Source organism: Danio aesculapii, chromosome 16 (genome assembly GCF_903798145.1).
Source record: "Danio aesculapii chromosome 16, fDanAes4.1, whole genome shotgun sequence".
Taxonomy (NCBI): domain Eukaryota; kingdom Metazoa; phylum Chordata; class Actinopteri; order Cypriniformes; family Danionidae; genus Danio; species Danio aesculapii.
Window position 1 is genome coordinate 34113639 of NC_079450.1, and position 23668 is coordinate 34137306.

Sequence of the window (23668 nt, forward strand, 5' to 3'; positions counted from 1 at the left end):
TTACATTTATTATCTCTGACACGTAGAACGTAATGACACTTTCTGCTGTACAAAATGTCTCAAAATATCTGAATGTGGTTTGATTGGGGGATCTTTTTATTGAAATTCAGAAATACAAAAATACAGTCAGTTCTTACATTATTTAGTACAAATGCATACAGAAATACAACAGTACTAAACCATTATGGCATATGTAATAACCCCAAATTGACCATATTAATAAAAAATAAACAAAAAAATGTAAAAAGGGAACATTTCCTTTTTATTTGATACTTTTGTGTATTTTTTAAATTATCTTAAACATCTTTGTTTATTATACACAATAAAAAAGCTGAATATGTTGCTGTAAAAATACTAAAAACAAATAACTACAGTGTCTTTACATTGCTCCCAAGTCTCCTTCAAAATTGAAAGGGACTTGTTTTCTGTCCATAGCTTGACGGCAGCCTAGTCAGTTTTTTAAAATGAACACAAATATTGAATTAAAAATTGTAAAATTCCTATAATTCATTTTCTTTTCAGCTTAGTCCCATTATTAATCTGGAGTCGCCACAGTGGAATGAACCACCAACTTATCCAGCATATGTTTTATGCAGCGAATGCCCTTCCAGCTGCAACCCATCACTGCAAAAAAAAATCCCTGTCATTTCCATGGTTATTGTATGTTTGTAACCTAATGTGTTCACTCTTTAAAAATTCTTTTTTATTATTATCTTTTAGGGGTTTTCACCTTTAATGACAGGACAGTGGAGATTTACAGACAGTAAAGTATAGGGAGCAGAGAGAGGGAAAGGATCAGCAAAGGGCCTCGTGCCAGGAACCAAACTCGGGTCGCCGTGTGCACCTGGGTGCTATATGTCGACGCACTAACCAGGCTATTGGCGCAGACTCTTTAAAAATTCTTAAAGTTTTTCATAAAGTTACTACGTACAATTACTAACAGATTCACCCATGCCAGGTATTTCTTATAAAAATGTAAACATTGTTTATTGAAACATTCTTCTCTTTGTCAGATGTGTAGACCACAGGTGTCAAACTCTGCTGGGTTCTAATAAACATTATTATCATATCATTATCATATTATATTTGCCAAAGCAAGTTTTGTCAAGGTGACACAGTGGCGCAGTGGGTAGCACTGTCACCTCACAGCAAGAAGGTCGCTGGTTTGAGCCCCGGCTGGGTCAATTGGCAAATTTGTGTGAAGTTTGTGTGTTCGCTTGCTCCGGTTTCCCCCTCAGTCCAAAAACATTTGCTCTAGGTGAATTAAACCAAATTGTCCATTGTGTTTGTGTGTAAATGAGAGTGTATGGATGTTTCCCAGTGCTGGGTTGCGGCTGGAAGGGCATGTGCTGCATAAGTTGGCGGTTTATTCTTCTGTGGCGCCCCCTGATTATTAAAGGGATTATGTTTATTTAAAAGTAAAAAATAAATAAAACATTCATATATGTAATACAGGTAAGAATTTAATTTATATTTAAGCACAATGTATTTACAGCCCATAACATTTGTACCCTGCGTAATATTCTCTTTTAATATACTTTATCAATTACTGTAACGCAACTTTAAACAACAAAATCTAATCTGTGGGTATTTGCAAACAATAATTAACAATATGAATTTTGCAAACAGGGAACTCAAGACCTAAATCTTTGTTTTCGCAATATTATCCAAACTCGTCCAAAACAAAATGTTGGACTGGTTTGACCTTACTGGGCGGAAATTACGTCAGGACGCACAAGCAGCGTTCGTGCTGTTCGGGAGGAAGTGCTGTGTAGACAGTTCGGCCAACTCCGTAAGAAAAGAAAAAAAATAGAAAAAAAACACAAGGGAAGAAAAAAAAACTAATTGAAATTCTACAATCGGGCGGGTTCAGAAAGACTTCACAAACTACCCCGATCGGAGGAAATCCCCGGCGGGTGACGCAAAAGTCTTGAGAGCTGGTAACCAGTCTTTATTTTCCACTTTGAAGCTTGTTTTCGGCTGTTGATGGGAGCCGCTGGCGCTGCTGTCGCCCGATTGTCGACACTCATGTGCCGGAAGTCTGCGTAAAACCGCCTCGGTCCCAGCGTCGACGTTTTTTTCCCACTTGTTCTGTTTTTTTCTATCGTTTTTTCGCCTTTCCTTTTTTATTTTACCAGGCAGTGGAGTGAATGCACGGGTCACGTCATTCTGTGGGCTGTCCGTCCGCTTCTGTTATCGCACAGTAGATTCGCCTCAGCCTGTCAATTATATTCAGATATTTAGATTTAATGGCTTATTTGCAAATATATATATTTTGAATATGCTCTATTATGGTGAAACACACAATTCAGCTTTTTATCACATTTAAAGAAGAACAAAGCACAGCTCATTCTCTCCTCTGTAACAAAGTGATAAATTGCAGCCGGAGCTTCTGTATAAACCCGCCATCTGTAATGTTATAACCCGAGCACAGAGACCCGCGAGTGAAGTGATGGGAAGATATTATGTGTTAGGAAGGGTTAGAGTCGCACATGGAGTTTATAACAAGGTGCTAATGCGAATTGGTTTGTTTGTTGGAACAATGACTATAAGTAGTGTTATGATTTAACGTTAGACCAGACCTTCCTGTATATGTCCTACTACACACCAGTCGTGCTCTCCAGTTCCATAAATAAACGAGTTATTAAAATTCTTCATTTCTGAAATATACATTTGCGCTTTCTTATAGACACTGGAGGTGAATTGGATTTTAAAAACCTAATAGTAATCATCATACTTCCCTAGTTAATTGATTACATTAGGAATTGCAGATTTTTTTTGTACTAAGTTCTCCAAAATGTTCATTGTAGGCATTATTTCTAGTGATGCTCTGACCAGATCTGATCTTTGCAGCCATACTGCATACATATTTGAGGTAAAATTGGTTTTATATTCGCTTATTCGTTCATTTCACGTTCCCTATATTGTTTACCATGCTAATCTGAATATTGTGTCTGAAATTGCATGTAAATATGACCTGAAAATGTCATTAGCACAATTAGACATTAGCAATATTTAACTCACTGTGAACAATGTTGTACTTTGATAGTCATTGGCTGTCAATACATTGCAAATAATACTTGTCTGAAATGATATTAAGGAAAAAAGTTCCAACGTGCGAACATAAAACCATCTTTATCTCTATTGATACAGAGTACTGATTCCTTGTCATGGTGATCGGCCAATACAGAGTACTGATTCTGATGCTTCAAGTTTTATAATGCATAAAGCACATTTTCCTTCCAAGTATGATACTTAAGTGGAGATCTCTTCTTATCTAAGATAATAAATGAAGTATGTTGCACTAATTCTTTAAACATGTCTCTTAAAACCATTTAGTGTGGCCATGCCATGGTCAGAAGCAGCTTTACAGAAAACAATAGATAATACAGATAAAAACATGGTAAGAAAAATGACTAACAAAGCAGTTTATAAACACTGCAAACGATGAAAGAAGAACTCAACGTGTTTAAATAAAGAAAAAGTTTGGAGCGCATATTTGATGCTTAAGATGTTAAATTACACACCTATGAATTAGAGTTTCACGGTTTACTGGTACTGTGGCGATACTATGGCTCCAAAATACTGGTGGTGCCACCGTATTTGTAAATGGTAGTGTATCGTCATTAACGGTTTATCTACTATAGATATCGTTGCATGTGGAAAAGTCACTAAAATGCTCACTTATTTGAGCAACAATATACCATTTTATTTTAATAGTCCGTGGAGCCCGTTAAGGTTGCAAAACTGTGTAGAATTTGCACCTTTTAGAGTAGCCTATTGCACGGTTTCTGAAGCTGCAGTTCGAACGCACATCGCTTCATTTCTGTTTCTGTCAATATGATTTAGTAGGTACAACAACCATGACAATCTCTTAAAAAGTACGACCTACAAAGTGAAGTTTTGAATTACGTTGGATTGTTACCTGATAAGACAAAAAAAAAACAATAGATGGAAAAACTCAAAATAGCAACAGGAAACAGTGAAGCAATTTTTGACCACTTCATATAGTTCAATTCAATTCACCTTTATTTGTATAGCACTTTTACAATGTAGATTGTGTCAAAGCAGCTTCACATAGAAGATCATAGTAAATTAAAACAGTGTCAGTTCAGTTTTCAGAGTGTAAGTTCAGTTCAGTTTAGCTCAGTTCAGTGTGGTTTAATAATCACTACTGAGAGTCCAAACACTGAAGACAAAATCCATCGATGCGCAGCTCTTCAGATCCCGAACCATGCAAGCCATTGGCGACAGCGGCGAGGAAAAAACTACCAATTGGCAAAAGTGAAGTATTAAAATACCTTGAGAGAAACCAGGCTCAGATGGGCACGACCATTTCTCCTCTGGCCAAACGTTTTGTGCGGAGCTGGAGTCAAGGTGCCGGAGGCTGGAAACTGGACCTCAGCGAAGACTCATCTGTTCCTGGAGTGTCACAGGAATCGCGAACAGTCTCATGCTCTCCACTCCTCCAAGACCACCAGAGCTGCTGCTCAGGATACGGCCTGGTCCAGGATATGGAAACCTTGGGATCATCTCGTCGCCGGTCTTGGATCAAATCAGTGGCGCCGCTTAGTCTGAGGGACTCGGGAAGAGTATCCCCAGGTGGAAATAGAGAATAAAGAGAACAATTTCTGACAATTTTTTTTAAAATTTGAGTTATGAATTACAGTATTGTGATACTTCAGCTGGCATAGTATCATAACATGGTTAATGGTATCGCGACAACCCTACTATAAATACATATTTATTGCAATAAGTATATTACAAAAATAGGTATATTTATTAAAAATTCAAGTTTTTAAAATTTATTTTAACGTTTTTTATATCATTCAAATTTTCAGCCAGGTTTTAGTCAACTTGCAATATTGTCAAAAACACAGACTGCATCTTCCTATGCGTGTAAAACAGTAAACAAATACCTGCGATCGATTTATCAGATCAGCCAGATTGGCGAGTACTAAATACTGATCGAGTCATAAAATTTGATGATCAGCCGATACCGATCTTCAGCCGATCAATTGGAGCATCCCTAATTATTTCAGTAAATATTTACCAAATCATGCATTAATTTTTGACACAAAAAATCTTAACGCTGGATGAAGTCAAGTTTGAAATTTTAAACATAAAAGGCAAACGTTTTTACTGAGGGGTTTTTGGAAATCTCTGTCATCATCACTCAAACAGTGCTGCGAATAGCCAAATATGTATTTATATTAGGTAGAATAACATTTAGTATTTCTAATATATAACCAGGCAAATTATGAAAGAACAAAAAAACCTTTAAAATATAGATATGAATCAAACAATGATGGTCTGTGAATGTAAGTGCTTCAGAAGTAGAGACGCTCTGTCTGTGCTAGAAGAAAGACTCATTTTCAGTAAACGTTTTTTATTGTATTGTAATTGAAATCTGCAGACATAAATTGATAAAGTACGACAAAGGGAACATGTAAAAGTCTATTTTGGATGTTTACTTAATAGATGACTGAAGATGCCGCCGTTTAAGCCCAAAATCTCAGAATTGACAGGTGCATGAAAAATACATGAAGAGTTCCATCTGAAAAGTTTTTCTATATTAGCGTTTTCTCAGGCTCCTATGTCTTGATTAAGTAATTAGATTTTTATGGCAAAGAATAGTTTTTTTTGTTGCTTTTAACATGAAATAACTGAACATAAACATTAGAGGCTGAGAAAAATGCTCATTGTAGAAGAAAGTTACTCATTAGAGGTTTTTGCATCTGAACTGTTCACAGGTTATGTTTTATTTTATTGTAATTTTTTCTTATCAAATTGTTTATCTTCCTGTGTCAGGGGTGATGGAGGACTCGCATTTCAGCTCTTCATACTTCTGGTCTCCTGTGCAGGGGCAGGTAAGCACAATGATAAACACAAAGACATTTTCCCACACTTATCAATAGATGGCAACTTACAATTTACTGAACCTTATATTAGTGCATCTTTAAAAATATATAAATCAAACAACATAACACGATCATAATAACTAGTAATATAATATATCATTTATATGATTTCTTTTATTATTATTGTTAGTTATAGTATCGTATTGTTAGTTAACACTGGAGTAGTGATTCAGCCTTACCGTTACATGAATAAATCATTAAAAAAAATCTATTAAAAAGGTTAGCACTTTAGTTTAAGTACCAATTCTCACCATTAACAACTGGCTAATTGCTGCTTCTTTTAAAGATATTGGCCATTTATTAATACTTATAAAGTATGATCTTATACTATATCCACAATCCTACCCAATGCTTAAAACCCAAATATTAATAAACAGCTTATTAAGCTTAAAGTCTTTGTTAATGGCTTGTGTTAATAATGACAATTGTACCTTAAAATAAAGTGTGATCCAAAAAAAGTTGTTGACAATATAAATGTTTTCACTGTGTTCTTGACAGATAAATAATATATTAGAGACAGATGAATATAGCTAATTATTTAAATAAAAATATAGCAGATTAGCATATTAAATAGCAAATTAGCATATTTAATCAAATTAAATAATAAAATTATATATATATTCTTTGTTTTTAAAAATAATGTGTTTTATATGGCCATGTTTATCTAACTCAGTTTGGTTTGTTTAAATTTCAGATTGAGAATGCCGTGTTTCTCAATAAAGTAAAGGAGCAGCTTGGTCACGACAAAAGCCCCACATACTCACATGGCCCCGCCCACTATCCCCCCACAGCAGTGGTGGCGGTCGCTGGGGGTCCCATGGAAGCATCAAGAACACTAAAACAGGAGCATGTGCAACCATCCCATTCCTCACACAGTATCACAGTTGTGCCGGTACCACCTTCTGGCATCATGACGGCAGGTACTGTATGTGTGTGTGTGTTTACGATGATTTTCTCACTGTCACAAGGTTTTATTTATTTAGGCCCCGTTTACACTTATACGTTTTAGTTTTAAAATGCATAAGTTTTGCTATGGTTACGCCATTCGGCCACACTACGCTGGAGTTTTCGAGGCCTGAAAACAGAGTGTTTTATGAGGCTGTTTTCGTTTTAAAACGCTGCTGCTTCAAGGCAGTATGGATAGGAGAAAATGGAGACATCTGAAAACGGAAGGTTGGCTGCCAACGTTCGCGCTACCTGATTAGAGCTTATTCTCAATATCAAGTTCACAAAGTTCTGACTTGCATCCTTTCCTTGTAAGTTCAGACTGCATGTTTATAACAATTTCTCGATGATGTGTGGACACATTGGGTAAATCTTCAAATGTAACAGCTGTGTGTAATGCTTTACGATCTTAACAATAAAATGAAAACATGACATAAAGCAATGCCTTTTAATTTTTATATTAAAAGAGACATTTCTTTATGTCATGTTAATTCATCATGTACATATTTATACCGTCATCTTCACTGTATGCAAATTTATAACAAAACAGAGCCTAATAACTGCCTCCTTTCATTTTCATTGCCAATTTGTGCTTAATGTCAGGCTATATGCATATAATAAAGATTGTTAGAGGAAATACATGGTGAAATACAAAATAGGCATTTTTTTTGCTGAATATAATAATCAGAAAGCTATTATATTGATAATCAATAGTAATTCTAAAAGTATGAAGTATAATAAGTTTATACAATACAGAAAATAAAGGCAAGTAGGCTAATAGATTCAAAAGACCGACTGGTTAAGGCTGATTTATACTTCTGTGTCAAGCGCACTCGTATGCCTTGCCGTGGCCGTCGGCGACGCTGACGCACACCTCTCAAATTTTACTACACATCACAATGAGGCACAGCACAAGCTCTGTGATTGGTCGGCTTGGTACCGCTGATGAGTGTGGGTGGGACCACAAGCCCAATGCAGCAAGTGTTGACAAGTGTGGAGTCCCATGAAGGAGCTCCAGATGGAGACTGTTGTTTTATGTTTACCTTATGATTAAAGTTGTTGCATGACCGCTGATTCCCGCCTCAAAATGAGCGAGTTTGAGCTACTTGTACATTAAAGTAGTGTTCAGTAAAAACAAAACATCAGCAAAGAAACGCAATACAGAGTAACATAAACACCTACTGCCCGCTAGCATTTGGGAAGTGTTATTGCAGGGCAACACAAACAGCACGCAGAAGTATAAATGCACGGCTACGTGGGTCACGCCGATCACCCGACGCAGAAGTATAAACCAGGCCATAGATATAGGTCTACTTCATAAGATGAATTATACGTCGTGTTTAACAACTACAGAGAGATGAGATCGAGCAGCAGATTCGGAATGGACTGGCCGACGTTTGGCTGCTCTCAGCTGGGCAGGTGTGCTCAGAACTCCCGCTGACTGCCTGGAGCTCAGACGTGAGAATATGCTGAAACAGCGTGTGTGGTCACGTGATGTCCGTTTTCAGCAGTGTAGTGTGGACTGAGAGCTTTTCAGAAATGCTAGATAAAACGCCAGTGTGGACGTTTTAAAACGATTTTAAAACTAAAACATATTAGTGTAAACGTGGCCTTTGCACTAATGTTCATTCTTTTCACTTTCATAAGTCTTCTATCACTTCCCTCACTCTTTCTAGCGGGTTTGGTCACCCTGGTGTCTCCGGTGTCTTCGGCTCAGTCTCTTATTCCTGGACACCCGTCCATGATAACAGTCCAGACAGGTAATGCACCTGGTTTTACATCAACAAAGACATGCTCATGGTTGAATTGTTTTTACTGTATGATTACACATAATATTTTTGTTATGTTTGGAGTATTTGGACCAAATGTTTTTGGTATGGGTCCTTCAGTTTGGTACACATATGTAGCATTGTTTTAACCTTAACATGCTGAACCTACTCTACTAGTTTTTAACAAATTGATTTAAAGTCTTAAATCCCAAGACCAATTGTATTTAATGCTGTATCAGGTGAGGCATGAATGACTCCTCATAGGCATTATTTATACCCCTCCTCCCATTCGTAATTGCTGGCAGCTTTGTGTTTCTTTTAGTTTTTTCTTTGTGCATTTTTCAAATTCTTTCCAATATTTAGACATTAAATCCATTTTATTTTGTTTGATGTGAGATGACAACTTGTAAACAAAATGTCACATAGTATTACTTACACCTCCGGCAACTCATTCAGTGACCACAGCTGTTTAATTCACTAGAGAAATCTAGAAACTCCAGAGAGAGACTCTAGAGAAGAACATTTTTCTATGTATGTTGCACCATATTTGTCTATTTATACATTGTGTGTTATTTAACCTTTTAGTAATGGCTTTTGTATTAATATATGTTTAAATAATCTGTCATATGAAACAGCAAACTGGAGTAGAAACATTTTATGATTCGATTTAGAGGTTAAACTGCCTTTTGTGTCACATAAAGCATTTTTTAATTTTTGGCATGTCTCATCTAGACAAGAAAAATGACTCCTTGCCCTGCTCACCGGTGATCATCCCATTACCCTCTAAACAGGGCAGAAAGAAGAAAGAAACACTCCCGCTAGTTGGCTCTCCTACTGGGACAGATCCCTTGATTTTGGGTCTTTCAGGACAGGTATGGTAACCATGCAAACAGAAAAAAAGATTTTAAATTACATTGTCTGCAAAGAAAAGTGGTTAACTCAGCCACAGATAAATGAAAACAAGTTTGGGGTTGGTTAGACGTTTTAGGAACTTTTTGGAAAGGCTGCATTTATTTGATCGCAATACACTGCTAAGCAATGCCTGTACTTCTGATACTAATTTAATGTGTTCTCCTTACTGAATTAATGTATTAATTTCTTACAAAATTAATAATATTTTATGGTATATGGACTATAATTTTAAAGAAGTTTTATACCCTGTGTACATACACTACCTGTCAAAAGTTTGGGGTCAGTTTTACTTTTATTTTTAAATGATTTATTTTATTTATTAATTTAAAGAAAATGGTTCTGTTCATCAAGGTGGCGTTTATTAAATGTAAAAAAAATTAAATACTTATTTATTAAATATTTATTTATTACTTATTTTATGTATTTTTAAATGAAATTATTACTACAGTCATTATTGCTTTTATTACTATTACCATTAATAATAATAATAATAGCAATAATAATTCATATTAGAGTGATTTCTGAGGGTTCATGTGACTCTGAAGACTGGACTAATGAAGCTGAAAATTCATCTTTAAAATTACTGGAATAAATGATTAAATTAAATTATAAACTACTTTTGAACAGTTATTTTATAGGGTAATAACATTTCACAATTTTACTGTATTTTTGATTAAATAAATGCAGCTTTGGTGAGCAGGAGAAGCTTATTTTGAAACATCCTACTGACCCAAAACTTTTGACCGGTAGTTTCAATTTTACATAATGGGTATCATTTTGGCCAGACAGAAGTTTTGGGCAGCTGAAACCAAAGTTTTTTTTTTCTATCTTTCTTTCTTTCTTTATTTCTTTCTTTTTTGGTTTTTAATCAGATCCCAAAGTGAACAAATCTGATATGACATCTTTGGCTTTTCATGTAAAGAGCCAATCCATGTATTTTGTAATACTATGATGTCATCATGTGTTGATCTTATGCCGAGTTCACACTGCACGATTTTCAGAGGTGTGTCACAGATGTTTTCACACTGCATGACTATCTGGGGTAGCATTCTGTCGCTGCCGTGTTTACACTGAAAGATGGATCGACGACAAGGGGGTTTGACACTGCATGACTTTACACAGGAAGAATCACAAACAACTTTGCCTTGGTCCACAAACTACATCTCACAAACAAACACGCGAGAAACAACGTGAGTTCACGTACTATAGCTTTAGTTATTAACTACATAATGAGAAAGAAGTCTTTAGTGTGATATAAAATGAGCTTATTTTACTCACCTGGCTTTGAAAGGAATTAGCTATTTCTCTTAAACTTTTTTCTTTTTCGGTATTGCTCAGATGACATGTCAAACAGAGACGGGTGCTCCTGCCAAATTTACACTAGTTTTTCCTCCAATTCTTGGGTCCAAATAGACTGAAAAGAAGCACTTTTAACTTCTCTCCCATACTCCCGCTGGCCTGCAGATACCCATACTCGTGGATGCTGCTCTCTCATTGGCTGTAGGTAATCGCAGATGTTATTTTCAATCAGAACACATTTCACACAGCATGATTTTGAATCGCTGACATCTCCAGATGTTTAGCAAGCCAAATATGTTACGGTTGTTGGCGACTCATCAGCCATTCTCTCAGGTCACGTCTTTGATAGTTCACACTGTGTGATTGTCACTCACGTGAACAAGCACCGATTCGCCTGTGATTTCAGGCATTTGTCTGCGATTTCTCAAAACCTGTCGGAAAGTCAAAATCGGGGCTAAAATCATGCAGTCTAAACTTGGCATTAGTCAAATACTATTACATCATAACAGCAACAAAAACCAAGGCAAACTAAATGTGCAGAAGGTTTGTGCACCTGCTCAAATTTTTATTCTCCATTTTAAACTCGCACAGGGACAATTTTTTTAGCTGATTTTTTTTTTTCACCAACATTTAAAACCTCGTGACTAAACAAAGGGCACAGAATGAATGCGCAGGATGTCAGGCGTAAAAGCGTCATTTTAAAAAAAAACATTTATTTATTTTATTTTTTTTTTGATGCGCAATGTTATGAAACTGGTCGAACAATAAGATCGGCACACTTGTTGTTCACATACCTGGAGCTGATGAAGTTACACGGAAACACGCTTCATCGCTGAATCTTGCTTGTGTATAAATGCTGAAAAACATCCCAGTAAAACGATGACGATAAGTGTAAGCAAACTAGTCTTTAAGTGAGTTTTTGTGGCTAAATTACAGCGCCAAATACGGATGTCATGTATACTGCATTATTTGGACTTGGTTTCAGTGGTTTTGTTTACGTAATTTTTGAGACAAAACTGCGTGTAGATTTACATTTTGTGTACATTTTTTAGAAAGAAGAAAACAAAAGATCCTACAGGGAAAGCTCTGGCTTTGTGTGGGTATAGTCTTGCATTTATAGAACTCTTTCTAATAAGATTTTTTTGTTTCTCTGCAGCATCATTCTACACACCCTTACAGCCTCTCCCCAGAAGAAGGGCACGCTGGGAAAGAAGGCGGCAAAACATACAGGTAGGGCTTTGCAGATGAACAACAGCTCCGCATGCACTCAGTGTGTGTTTCTTACAAGCTATTAGACGAGGCAAAGACAGAGGCAGGGATTCCTGAGCCACTCTTCATCTTCATACTGCAGCCATGCATGGCCCTCCTGGCCAACACACACACACACAAATCGTCTCCTGCTTGTATGCAGTGCTTCAGTAGAAACTGTGTGTTATTCTGCTCAGCAGCATGTGCAGCCTCAGCTACACACACACAAACTCGCACACACTCCTGTCGCCTGTCGCGTTTCTGGCCTCTCGTCTTACTTTTTCTAAAGCCAGAGTCTACGATTTCCCACCCGCATCTCTCTCTCTCTCACCCTCCAGCTTGTGTTGTGTCTCTTTCTCGCCCGTTTGTCGCGTCTCACGTTTCTCCTTACACTGTTGACGGATCAGGCTTGTAACTTTCCTTTTCTCTTTGTCCTGTTTTCATTCGTACTTTGCCCTCTCCCATGTTTTCCTCCTCTCTCATCCCTTTGTCGTCCCCTTTGGTGTGTGTGTGTGTGTTTGTGTGTGTTTTTCTGTCTGTAGGTGCCGGATGTGTGGTTTGACGTTCTGCAGTAAGTCAGACATGCAGCTGCACTCCAAGTCACACACGGAGGTGAAAGCTCACCAGTGTCCGCACTGCTCCAAATCCTTCGCTAACACCAGCTACCTGGCCCAGCACATCCGCATCCACAGCGGTGCCAAGCCCTACACCTGCTCCTACTGCCAGAAGGCTTTCAGACAGCTCAGTCACTTACAGCAGCACACACGGTACTCAGCACCGCACCTCAGTTGTGTGTGTGTTTGTGTGTGGAGTGTCTGTGGCAAAGCAGGCGGGTGATGGAGAGTGTGTGTGTGACGGCTATTTAATACCTGCGAGTAGACCTTGGGGAGTGCCTGTGTTTCTCAGCTTTATGATACAGAGCAAATCACTTAATACACTACCTGACAAAAGTCTTGTCGTCAATCCCAGTTGTAAGAGCAACAAATAATAACCTGACTTCTAGTTGATCATTTGGAAAAGTGGCAGAAGGTAGATTTTTCCATCTGTTAAACTGCATCCCAATCATCACAAATACTGCAGAAGACCTATTGGAACCTGCAAGTACCCAAGATTCTTATAGAAATCAGTCAAGTTTGGTGATGGAAAAAATCATGGTTTGGGGTTATATTCAGTATGGGGCATGTGAGATATCTGCAGAGTGGATGGCAACATCAACAGCCTGAGGTATCAAGACTGGTCATTGTGTGCTGCCCATTACATTACAAATCACTGGAGAGGGCAAATTCTTCAGCAGGATAGCGCTCCTTCTCATACTTCAGCCTCCACATCAAAGTTCCTTAAAACAAAGAAGGTCAAGGTGCTCCAGGATTGGCCAGCCCACTCACCAGACATGAACATTATTGAGCATGTCTGGGGTAAGACGGAGGAAGAAGCATTGAAGATGAATCCAAAGAATCTTGATGAACTCTGGAAGTCCTGCAAGAACACTTTCTTTGCCATTTCAGATGACTTTATTAATAAGTTATTTGAGTCATTGCAGAGAGGATGGGAGTCGTACACTATATTCATTCTCTTTCAACTGCACCAGGACTTTATATTCTATACAGTACATTATTTCTGTTAAGTGACAAGACTTTTGTCTAAGCAAAGTCAGACCTTACTGTCCTAATTAAATATTTCAAAATCAAGCCATGATATTATTTTATTTTGGTAAAATAAACGTAATCTAGAGGTCTTTTGTCTTTCATATTAGCCACTTCTGATACCAAATGATCAACTAGAAGTCAAGTTATTATTTGTTGTTCCTAATATTTGGATAGGCGACAAGACTTTTGTCAGGTTGTGTATGTTGTACCGTAACATTGCGTGAGATATTGCAAAAATATATGAAATCATAATTCAAACAGCATCCAACATGTTAAAGAGACTCTGCATGTTGGTAAGAGAATGTTTTGATTACGCCGATGGCACAAAATTGTGCACCAATATTCAAATTCTGGCAAATCATGACAGTTCATACTCTGTACACAATCACAATATAATTATATATTGTTGGATACCAATAAATGGTTGAAAATGTAGTACTAAAATTATATAAAAACTCTTAATAATATAATAGCTTTATTATTAACATAAACAGCTTTGAAAAAATGACCACTTGGAAATTGTCATTTTCTCTGGATTCATATATTTTTTCTTTATTGTAAACTTTTTGGTAAATTCTCTGAAGAATACATATGTTAATAGCTTATTCAAACCCATTCCAAAAAAAAAATCTGCAAATTTATAGAAATTGAAAACTTTCAAGTGGTTCGCCTTTTTCGTTGCTCTATATGTATCTTTTTTGTTGTTTTTACATTTTTAAAACATTTTAATGTTATGCTACAAATGTAATATAAAGAGAAACATTTTCACATAAATTTTGGTTTGATTGTAAAATACTGTCATATTAAATATAATTAAATAAAATATAAAGTAAATTACCTTTATTTATTACCTTTATGCTCATTACCATTGATATTTATTACCTTTATTATTACAACTTTATTACCTGATATTCACAGCCTGAGAAAACTATAACGTCAGCATCAACGCTTCCCATTCACTTTAAATGAGTGACGTCAAGCATTACCGAACTGAATTGTGAATCCGTCACCGCTGCTTTTCTCAACTTTTCAAGCACCAACAGAAGCATCAGCAAATCAGATCGCTTTATGCAAATACCTCAGCTCGGACAGTAGCCGATTGCAGACTAATTTTCATTGGCTGAAGCTGCTATGATGACCGCGTTAGCCCCAACGTCATACATGCCCTCAGTCAAGCTTTGATGCTGAAGCCCCGTGTGAATCGGGCTCAAACGTAGTATAAAGAGAAACATTTTCAGATCAATTTTGGTTTGAGTGTAAAGAACTGTCACATTAAATATTATTCTAATTTATTACATAAATAATTAGTTTTAACCCTGGTTTGAAAACCACCAATTTTTATTTGTTCAGTTGTAGAAAAGTGTAAATAAACTAGATTAGGACCATTATAATGTGTAACAATGTTGTTCACCACAACTGAGTACAATATTTTTCCTCAAAAGCCTAATGCTAGCAAATCAATAACTTTTTCCATTTGGAAAGCAGTGGCTGACGGTATTTTTAGCCCAGCTTACTTCATAGCTAACTGTCAGAATGCCTGGGCGGTTAAAGTATTTCCTGTGACCTCTGCATTCCTCTTTCCGTTGTGCTCCTCTGTCTGTCAGTTTTTGAGTGCAGAGAGTGCCCTGAGACATCCACGGTCACATTGGAAAGGTTGACAACAGAGTCTCATTTTCCTCTGCTTGTTGCTATAGCAACATGCTTTCATGATGGTTTGCATATATGTGAGTTTATATGTAATGGACTTCGTAATTGTATACTGCAGTCTTTATAATGGGTAACTCAGCAGTTGCTGATGTCATCACATATAGTCAAAGGATTTGACATTAAAGTGTCCTTTTTATGCCTTATTCAGTTATTATCTTATATGTAGCATGATTGTAGCTATGAAGTAAAAGGACTGGAGTGTTTTAAATATCAAAGTGCATGCTTAATGGAGCTATTGTCTCGAAAGAAAGAATTACTTTTGAAGTCATTAACAATTATGGCCTTAATTTCTACGTAAACACACATAGTTTTGTCAGAAATTGGCATAATGTCAGTCTGAAGTGTTCATTGGCTGCCTGAGAGCATTGTCTACTTTGACTGTCAACCAATGTCTGATGAATTCAGCTTTAAAGGGATACTTCACCCGAAAACTGTTCATTTACACTACTTAATTTACCCTCAGGCCTTCCAGAATGTAGGAATCAGCAACCAAAATGTACTTTTAATCTCCAGTAGACGGTAAATAAGATTTTTAGCTGGAACCGTTGTCCTCTGGTATCCATATAAAGGAAGTCAGTGGGTGCCATCACTCTGAAAAACATATTTAAAACAAATAATAATTACTACAAGCGGCTCTTGAAGATGCACTGAGGTCTTGTGAAGTAAAATGATCACTCTGTGCAATGAAATAAATATCAATTACAATTTTGTTACCTGATGTTCCAACGCTTTCTTATGGAAATGTGTGCTTTTTCAATTTATTGGCTAATTTATTTGAGTTTGTACGATCTTTCATGAATTTAGTTCCCAATGACATTTGGGTCTAGGGCAGGGGTGGGCAAACTCGGTCCTGGAGGGCCGGTGTCCTGCACAGTTTAGCTCCAGCTCTGATCAAACACACCTGCTTATAGATAATTAGTGATCTTGGAGACACTGATTAGCATGTTCAGGTGTGTTTGCTTAGAGTTGAAGCTAAACTATGCAGGACACCGGCCCTTCAGGACCGAGTTTGCCCACCCCTGGTCTAGGGGGTGGGTTTGGTGCCATTTTTTTTAATCATCCATTTTTGTACGATTTTTCATACAAATTAGCCAACAAACTGACAAAACATAAAATAGATATGTTTCCTTGTGAGATCAGACTGCATATTCAAAGCCTGGGCAAACTGCTCTGAACACGTACAGTGAAGTATGCATATGAGTGTCTCGTCGCTTAATGATGTGGGTGCCATTTTTGTGGGCACAAAATGCACTTGGGTTTGTTTACAAAAGCGAGAGAGCAAACGTTGTAAACTCACACTGCTGTCTTCTGAGCCGATCTGATAAATGGTTGTGGTTTGCCAGTAGAGCCATTGTTTTGTGTAAAGTTTTTGCACATGGGACAGAACGACAACTCTTATTAATTGTTATAAATATTTGTAACGGTGCCAGCATGACATCTAATAAGTTTTAGATGTTGTTTAGAGTTTAAATGCAGCAAATGCGGCTAAAATACACGGTGCCACTGAAATGTCAGTACAACTTTGGTCAGACTTTGAGAACTTATTAAATCTGATCTATGACCTGAGCTATTTATTTAGCTATTTATTACAGTCACATCAGCAGAAAAAAGGAGGTTGCAGAATGACAATATAGTCTGTAATTCTGGTTTAGAGAGACCACATGCTTGAATAAAACATTTCATACAATGAGAATAGTGGTGATGCTCCAGTGTATATTTTAATACATTTTTTATTCATCGTTTTTTTTGTTGTTGTTTTTACCTACTCTAGGAGTTCTTCAGAATCTTTAAAATTGCACATGAGGGTCATTTTAAATGTCTTATTGATAGACTGAAGACAAAAATGCTAAAAGAAAAGTTTTTTTTTTTTTGCTAAGGAATGTAGTTTTATTTTATGTTTTGTTCTTTTCTTCGTTTTCCTTTCATCTCTTTCTCTATTTATAAAAAGTTTTAGCTGTTGTTTAGAGTTTAAATGCAGCAAATGTGGCTAAAATACATGCTGCCACTGGAATGTTAATACAATTCTGGTCAGACTTTAAGTCCTTATCAAATCTGATGAGATCCTGAGCTATTTATTTAGCTACTTATTATTATTATTGGTCACACTTTTTTGATGGTCTGTTTGTTGAATTTAAGTTCTATTGCATCTACATACCAACTAATTCTCAATAGACTATAAGTAGACTGTAAGGTTGGGGTTAGGGTTAGTGTAAGATCCTGAGCTATTTATTTAGCTACTTTTCTCATTATTATTATTGGTCACACTTTATTTTGATGGGCTGTTATTGAATTTAAGTTACATTGCATCTACATGCCAACTAATTCTCATTAGACTATAAGTAGACTGTTAGGTTGGGGTTAGGGTTAGTGTAAGTTGACATGTACTTGCAAAGTTTCTTATAGTCAGTTAAATGTCTGTTTAGCAGCAACATCAACAGATCTTAGGCACTACTAATACTCAAATGGACCACCAAAACAAAGTGTTACCTTGTTATTTTCTTTTATATGGTTGGAGTGGCCTTATTGTAAATGGGAACACATTTATAACTTGAGACTTGTAGAAACTAATTTCAGTCACATCAGTAGAAAAAAGAAGGTTGCAAAATGTGACCATATAGTCTGTAATTCTGGTTTAGAGAGACCACATGCTTGAATAAAACGTTTCATACAATGAGAATAGTTGTATATTTTAATACAGTTTTTATTTATTTTATTTTTATTACTATTCTAGGAGTTCTTCAGAATCTTTTAAAGTGCATATGAGGGTCAATTTAAATATCTTATTGATAGACTAAAGACAAAAACGCTAAAAGAAAAGTTTTTGTTTTTATTTGCCAAAGAATGAAAGAAGTTTTATTTTATGTTTTTTTTTCTTCGTTTTCCTTTCATCTCTTTCTCTATTTATAAAAAGTTTTAGCTGTTGTTTAGAGTTTAAATGCAGCAAATGTGGCTAAAATACATGCTGCCACTGCAATGTTAATACAATTTTGGTCAAACTTTGAGTCCTTATCAAATCTGATGAGATCCTGAGCTATTTATTTAGCTACTTTTTCTCATTAATATTATTATTGATCACACTTTATTTTGATAGGCTGTTTGTTGAAGTTACATTGGATCTACATGCCAACTAATTCTCATTAGACTATAAGTTAGATACAATGCGAATAGTGCTGATGCTCAAATGTAGATTTTTATGATTTTTTTTATTGATTAATTTTTTATAAATTTTTTTTAACCTATTCTAGGAGTTCTTCAGAATCTTTAAAATTGTATATAAGGGTCAATTTAAATGTCTTATTGATAGACTGAAGGAAAAACTGCTAAAAGAAAAGTTCCCTTTTTTTTTTGCTAAAGAATGAAAGAAATTTTATTTCATGTATTTTTCTCTTCATTTCCCTTTCATGTCCTTCTCTATTTATATAATTTATTTCTCCTCTGCCCACTCTTTTATTACTGCAGACTACTTAAACTTTTACACCACACTGTGGAGTCTTACACACTTGCGCACACACACACACACACACACACTGACTAAAGGATTGAACTGAAATTGCAGCTGTCATTGAACAGCCAGTTCTCTCTGACTCTACATTATTGTCCCATAACTGTGCAGAAGTTTTACGAGGTTCTGCCCTGCTCTGAAATGGAGGTCACCTAAAGGTTTCGTCCACTCCTGATCACACTTGGACCTGAGATTGGGCTCTGCAGCCCACCGGGTCCCTGTGAGGATTTAGTGCAAATGTTTTCTTGAGAAATGGATCTGCCCTTACTGTGACCTCATTCAAACACCCACCGCACCGCTTTCAAATGTGTCTTCGAAATGGACCGCGCACTTTTGACAATCGTTGACAGTATTGATAGGGCCCACCTAAGAAAGGTCAGCAGAGCGAGTGTAGAAATCAGGAATATTGTCAAGTCTAATATTTGTGTAGTGTCTATAAATTATTGAGTGAGCCCCTGGGTAAGAACGTTTGTCTTTCTTCCTTTACAGAAACCACACAGAATCCAAACCTCATAAGTGTCCTCACTGCACGAAATCATTTGCCAACTCAAGCTACCTTGCTCAGCATGTGCGAATACACACTGGAGTTAAACCGTACACCTGTAACTACTGCGAGAAGACCTTCAGACAGCTCAGTCACTTACAGCAACACCACAGGTAACTCGCTGGACATGTTTTCTTTTCATGTCATGCGTGCTTATGTAGCTTTTATCATCATATAGGCTCAGTTTGTTTTGCTGTTCATTTCTTACCTCTCGACTTCAATTTTGTGCCTGTTCAGGATCCACACAGGAGACAGGCCATACAAATGTACACACATGGGTTGTGAGAAGTCTTTCACTCAGCTTTCTAATTTGCAGGTCAGTATTATATTCAGTTTCTCTGTTTAAATCTAAAATTTAGATGAGGGCTGCACGAAATATCATTTCAGCATTGATATCTCAATGCAATGTTAAGTCTGGTTTATAGTTTATCATTTCGCATGTGTTTTTTGAGGCCTGTGATTAATAACAATATATTCTATTGAATTGTTAAAAACCAAGACTATGCAGTATTTTATATTTGATTATTCAATTACTGTATACCTGAATACAGTTCGACTCCTCCAAAAACAATAAAACGCTGATTATATCATTTGTATGTTTTTCTCTATTGAATTTATCTCTGCTTGTTTCTTATATGTTATGCATGCACTCCCCTACAGAATCATCCCAATAAATCTAAAATTTCACATTTTTTCCAAATAGTTTTTCAACACATCTAGTGAAATTGTATTCATATCGCAATATACAGTGTGGGCCATTTAAATGCATACACCTTAATAAAATGGGAATGGTTGGTGATATTAACGTTCTGTTTGTGGCACATTAGTATATGTGAGGGGGCTCATGAAAGAATAAAGTTACGTTAAAACCAAGCACACCATTGTTTTTCTTGTGAAAATCCAATAAGTTTGATGTGTCACATGACCCTCTTCCTATTGAAAAAACAAAAGTTGGATCCAAGATGGCCGACTTCAAAATGGCCACCATGAAAAGTTTTCCCCCTCACCCTAACCATAAATAATGTGCTACAAACAGGACATTAATATCATTTTATTAAGGTGTATCCATATAAATGGCCCACCCTGTATATCGCAGAATAAAAAAAATTTACACAGTGTTCGATTTTTTCCAATATTGTGCGGCCCTAATGTAGATTATTTACGCACTTTTATTTAAATGATTAATGGTATAGTTCAGCCATAACAAAGTTCTGTCATCATTTACTCACCCTTCATAAATTTTGAACATTTCATCTGTTAAACACAAAAGAAAATATTTGGAAGAAACCCACAACCCCATCACCCTGCAGGACAAGAACAGTTGCTCATTGAAGTTAGTTGCTCATTTGCTCATTGAGTCTGGTTGGTTTCTGGATGGGAAACCACTTGGGGGAACACTAGGTAGCTGTTGGAAGTGGTGTTAGTGAGGCCAGCGTGGGGGTGGGGGGTGGGGGGGTTCCTCCTGTGATCTGTGAGGGTCCTAATGCCTCAGTATAGTGAAGAGGATACAATACTGTCAGTGAGCACCGTCTTTTGAATGTGAATAAAAAAGTCCTGACTGGCCAAATTCCCCCATTGGCCCTCACCTTACATGTAGGGCCAGATAAAATCTGTGGACATTTTTTGCTATTTCTGAAGAGCATTTTGTAAAAAAAAAAAAAAAAAAAAAAAAATCTGCGGAATGATTTTAGGAGTATAATAACTAAAAACCTAATATATGAAAAATATTATTAACTTTTATTTAATGTTTACAATGCAAATCCTATTAGATCCACTTATTAGTTAAACAAAGCAAGTCTCTCATATAATAAAACTACTAAAATTTACAAACTGTAAATAAATCATATGAACATTTTAATATTACTATTATTATATTACAATAATATGAGTGATATTAATTTAAAAACTGAATAAATATAAATTTACGCACATTTACACAAGTAAATACTCGATGTGCTAAAAATTTGCGGAAATCTGCTTCGCCTTTTGGTTCCCTTTTGCTTTGCTAGAGACCCATTGCAAAGGGTACCTGAAAAGTGGTACAGTACGGTTTGCTTTTAAGTACCTTTTGACAATGGAAATGGCCATAAAAGCGTACCGAACCATACCGTACCACTCAGTGGAAACGGGCCATAAGCTCAGGGCTCTCTCCGGGGACAGCATGCTAAACAAGCTTTATTATCAATCATCTGCTAAGTTTGAACTCTTGAAATACTATTAAAGTCAATATTTCCAACATTTTGCCAAATACCTTCTTTTGCACTCACCAGAAGAAAGAAACTCAAACAGATTCATGACAAGTGAATAATGAATAAATGACGGCAGAATTTTCAGTTTTAGCTGAACTGTCTCTTTAAATTTCTGTCTATTCAAAGTTATTGTACACTTTCAGAACATAAAACGCTGGATTGTTTTATGATGCTTTTATAAAGCTTGACAACTCCTGCTCCCCATCCAGTTTCATTGCTTTTGACAGACTCCTTTTTACAGCTTTGGACAAAAACAACAACAACAGTGATATTAAATGATGACCAATTCTTTTTTGTTTTTGAGTAAACTCTCTCTTCCTTTCTCTCAATCTTTTACAGTCCCATCGGCGTCAGCACAACAAGGACAAACCATACAAGTGTCACCACTGTAATCGAGGATATGTAGACGCAGCCGGCCTGGATATTCATCTGTCCACTCACACGGTTAAGCATGCTAAGCTGTACTCCTGTGGTTTATGCCACCGCACATATACCTCGGTACAATCATCAGCACCCGATCTCACAGCATTCCCAACCCATTCTCAAAATGATTCTCATGTGTGTATCTCTCTGCCTGCAGGAGACGTATCTGATGAAGCATATGCATAAACACGCTCCGGATATGCTTCCATCTCCACCTGGATCAAACCAGCATAGTCACAGTCCCGGACGAGCTGGAGGAAGCGGTTCAGAAGGAGACGGACAGAGCAGAAATGAAAGGAGTGATGTTTTCATCCAACCGGTCGGTGTGCCGTGTGTGTATGACATGAACCAGTACAAACCGGTACCTGCAGCAGACGTGCAGTACAAAACTGTCAGCGTGTCTGACATCTCGCCTCACAAAGACCTCTGCATCACCGTGGAGGCTTCAGCCATACAGGCGAACCACCTGAACTCTTGAGGATCAAACTGTGGAGGTTAGAAAAACTGTTGTAGATGACGAGATCCACACAGAGCTGTGGAGAACGAATTTTCTTATTCACTTGCGCATTGTTTGTGTGAAGAAGCAAGAGGATTTGAATGAACTCAAATGAAGGAGGTAGACTTTTGTATTGTTTTCTTTTCCTTTTTATTTTTTTGTTACATTTGTTGCTGTAATCCTGATCTTCCTCACAAAAAGCTTCCTTGAAGGCTGTGGCTGTTTCGGTGGGTGTCATCTTCATATCTCCAGTCTGTCCATGACGTTTCTGCTAGTTTCACCCGTTTATATGGTGGATTTTGTCTGTAGGTGTTGGTACGATCACTCCAGCAACACCATTACTATTGTTACTGTCAACAAGAATGGTAATATTGTGTATTGCACAGTAGGTTTGGAAATTGTTTGTCTATTTTTTTTCCATTTTAAAAGGGAAGTGTGTTTGCAGTCAAACAAAGCACGTATATATGATTATCAGATATATTGTGTGTGAATGAGTTAAGGATGACCGCAAACAGGACACAAATATATTAAGAGATGGATTTTCTGGAAAACAAATGATCATGTTGTAGTGTTTCCATCTGCAGATGACATGTAATATTCTATTATTACTGTTTTTACTGATATACTATTTAAAAAAAGAGCAATTATGCACCCCAGACATCAACCTCCAGACATTACCAAAATCAGACTACTGTTCATTAACCTTTTAAAATGAGATATTAAAAAAATTATAATTGTGTGCCTCATCGTGATCCTTGCCTTACAATCATTGCTTAATTGCCTTTTTATGATAATTAACCAATCGTTAATGTTTTTTTTTTTTTTTTTGGAATAACTTTTTTTTTTTTATCTGTTCATAGAGAACCCAGAAGGAAACCTCACTGGCATAGAAAATTTAGTTACTTTGTGATTTGTATATTGTATGCTTAACAGGTGGTATTGTATTATTAACTGTTTAAGAATTTAAGTATATATACAGTTAGGTCCATAAATATTGGGACATTGGG

At 36.6% G+C, this 23668-nt stretch overlaps 1 protein-coding gene across 2 annotated transcripts; it reads left to right on the plus strand.

Moving 5' to 3' along the window:
• The first annotated feature begins 1755 nt into the window (after positions 1-1755).
• Positions 1756-23400, plus strand: znf384b (zinc finger protein 384 b). 2 transcript variants are annotated; one of them, XM_056475720.1, is made up of 11 exons: positions 1756-1940; positions 5812-5870; positions 6616-6841; positions 8543-8626; positions 9368-9507; positions 12003-12076; positions 12637-12861; positions 19439-19606; positions 19731-19809; positions 22082-22240; positions 22323-23400. In XM_056475720.1, the coding sequence occupies exons 2-11, from the start codon at positions 5817-5819 to the stop codon at positions 22641-22643; spliced, it is 1530 nt and encodes a 509-aa protein (XP_056331695.1). In that variant the 5' UTR covers positions 1756-1940; positions 5812-5816; the 3' UTR covers positions 22644-23400. The 2 variants fall into 2 exon arrangements, with proteins under 2 accessions (XP_056331695.1, XP_056331696.1); XM_056475721.1 differs by lacking the exon at positions 12637-12861.
• Positions 23401-23668: the final 268 nt, after the last annotated feature.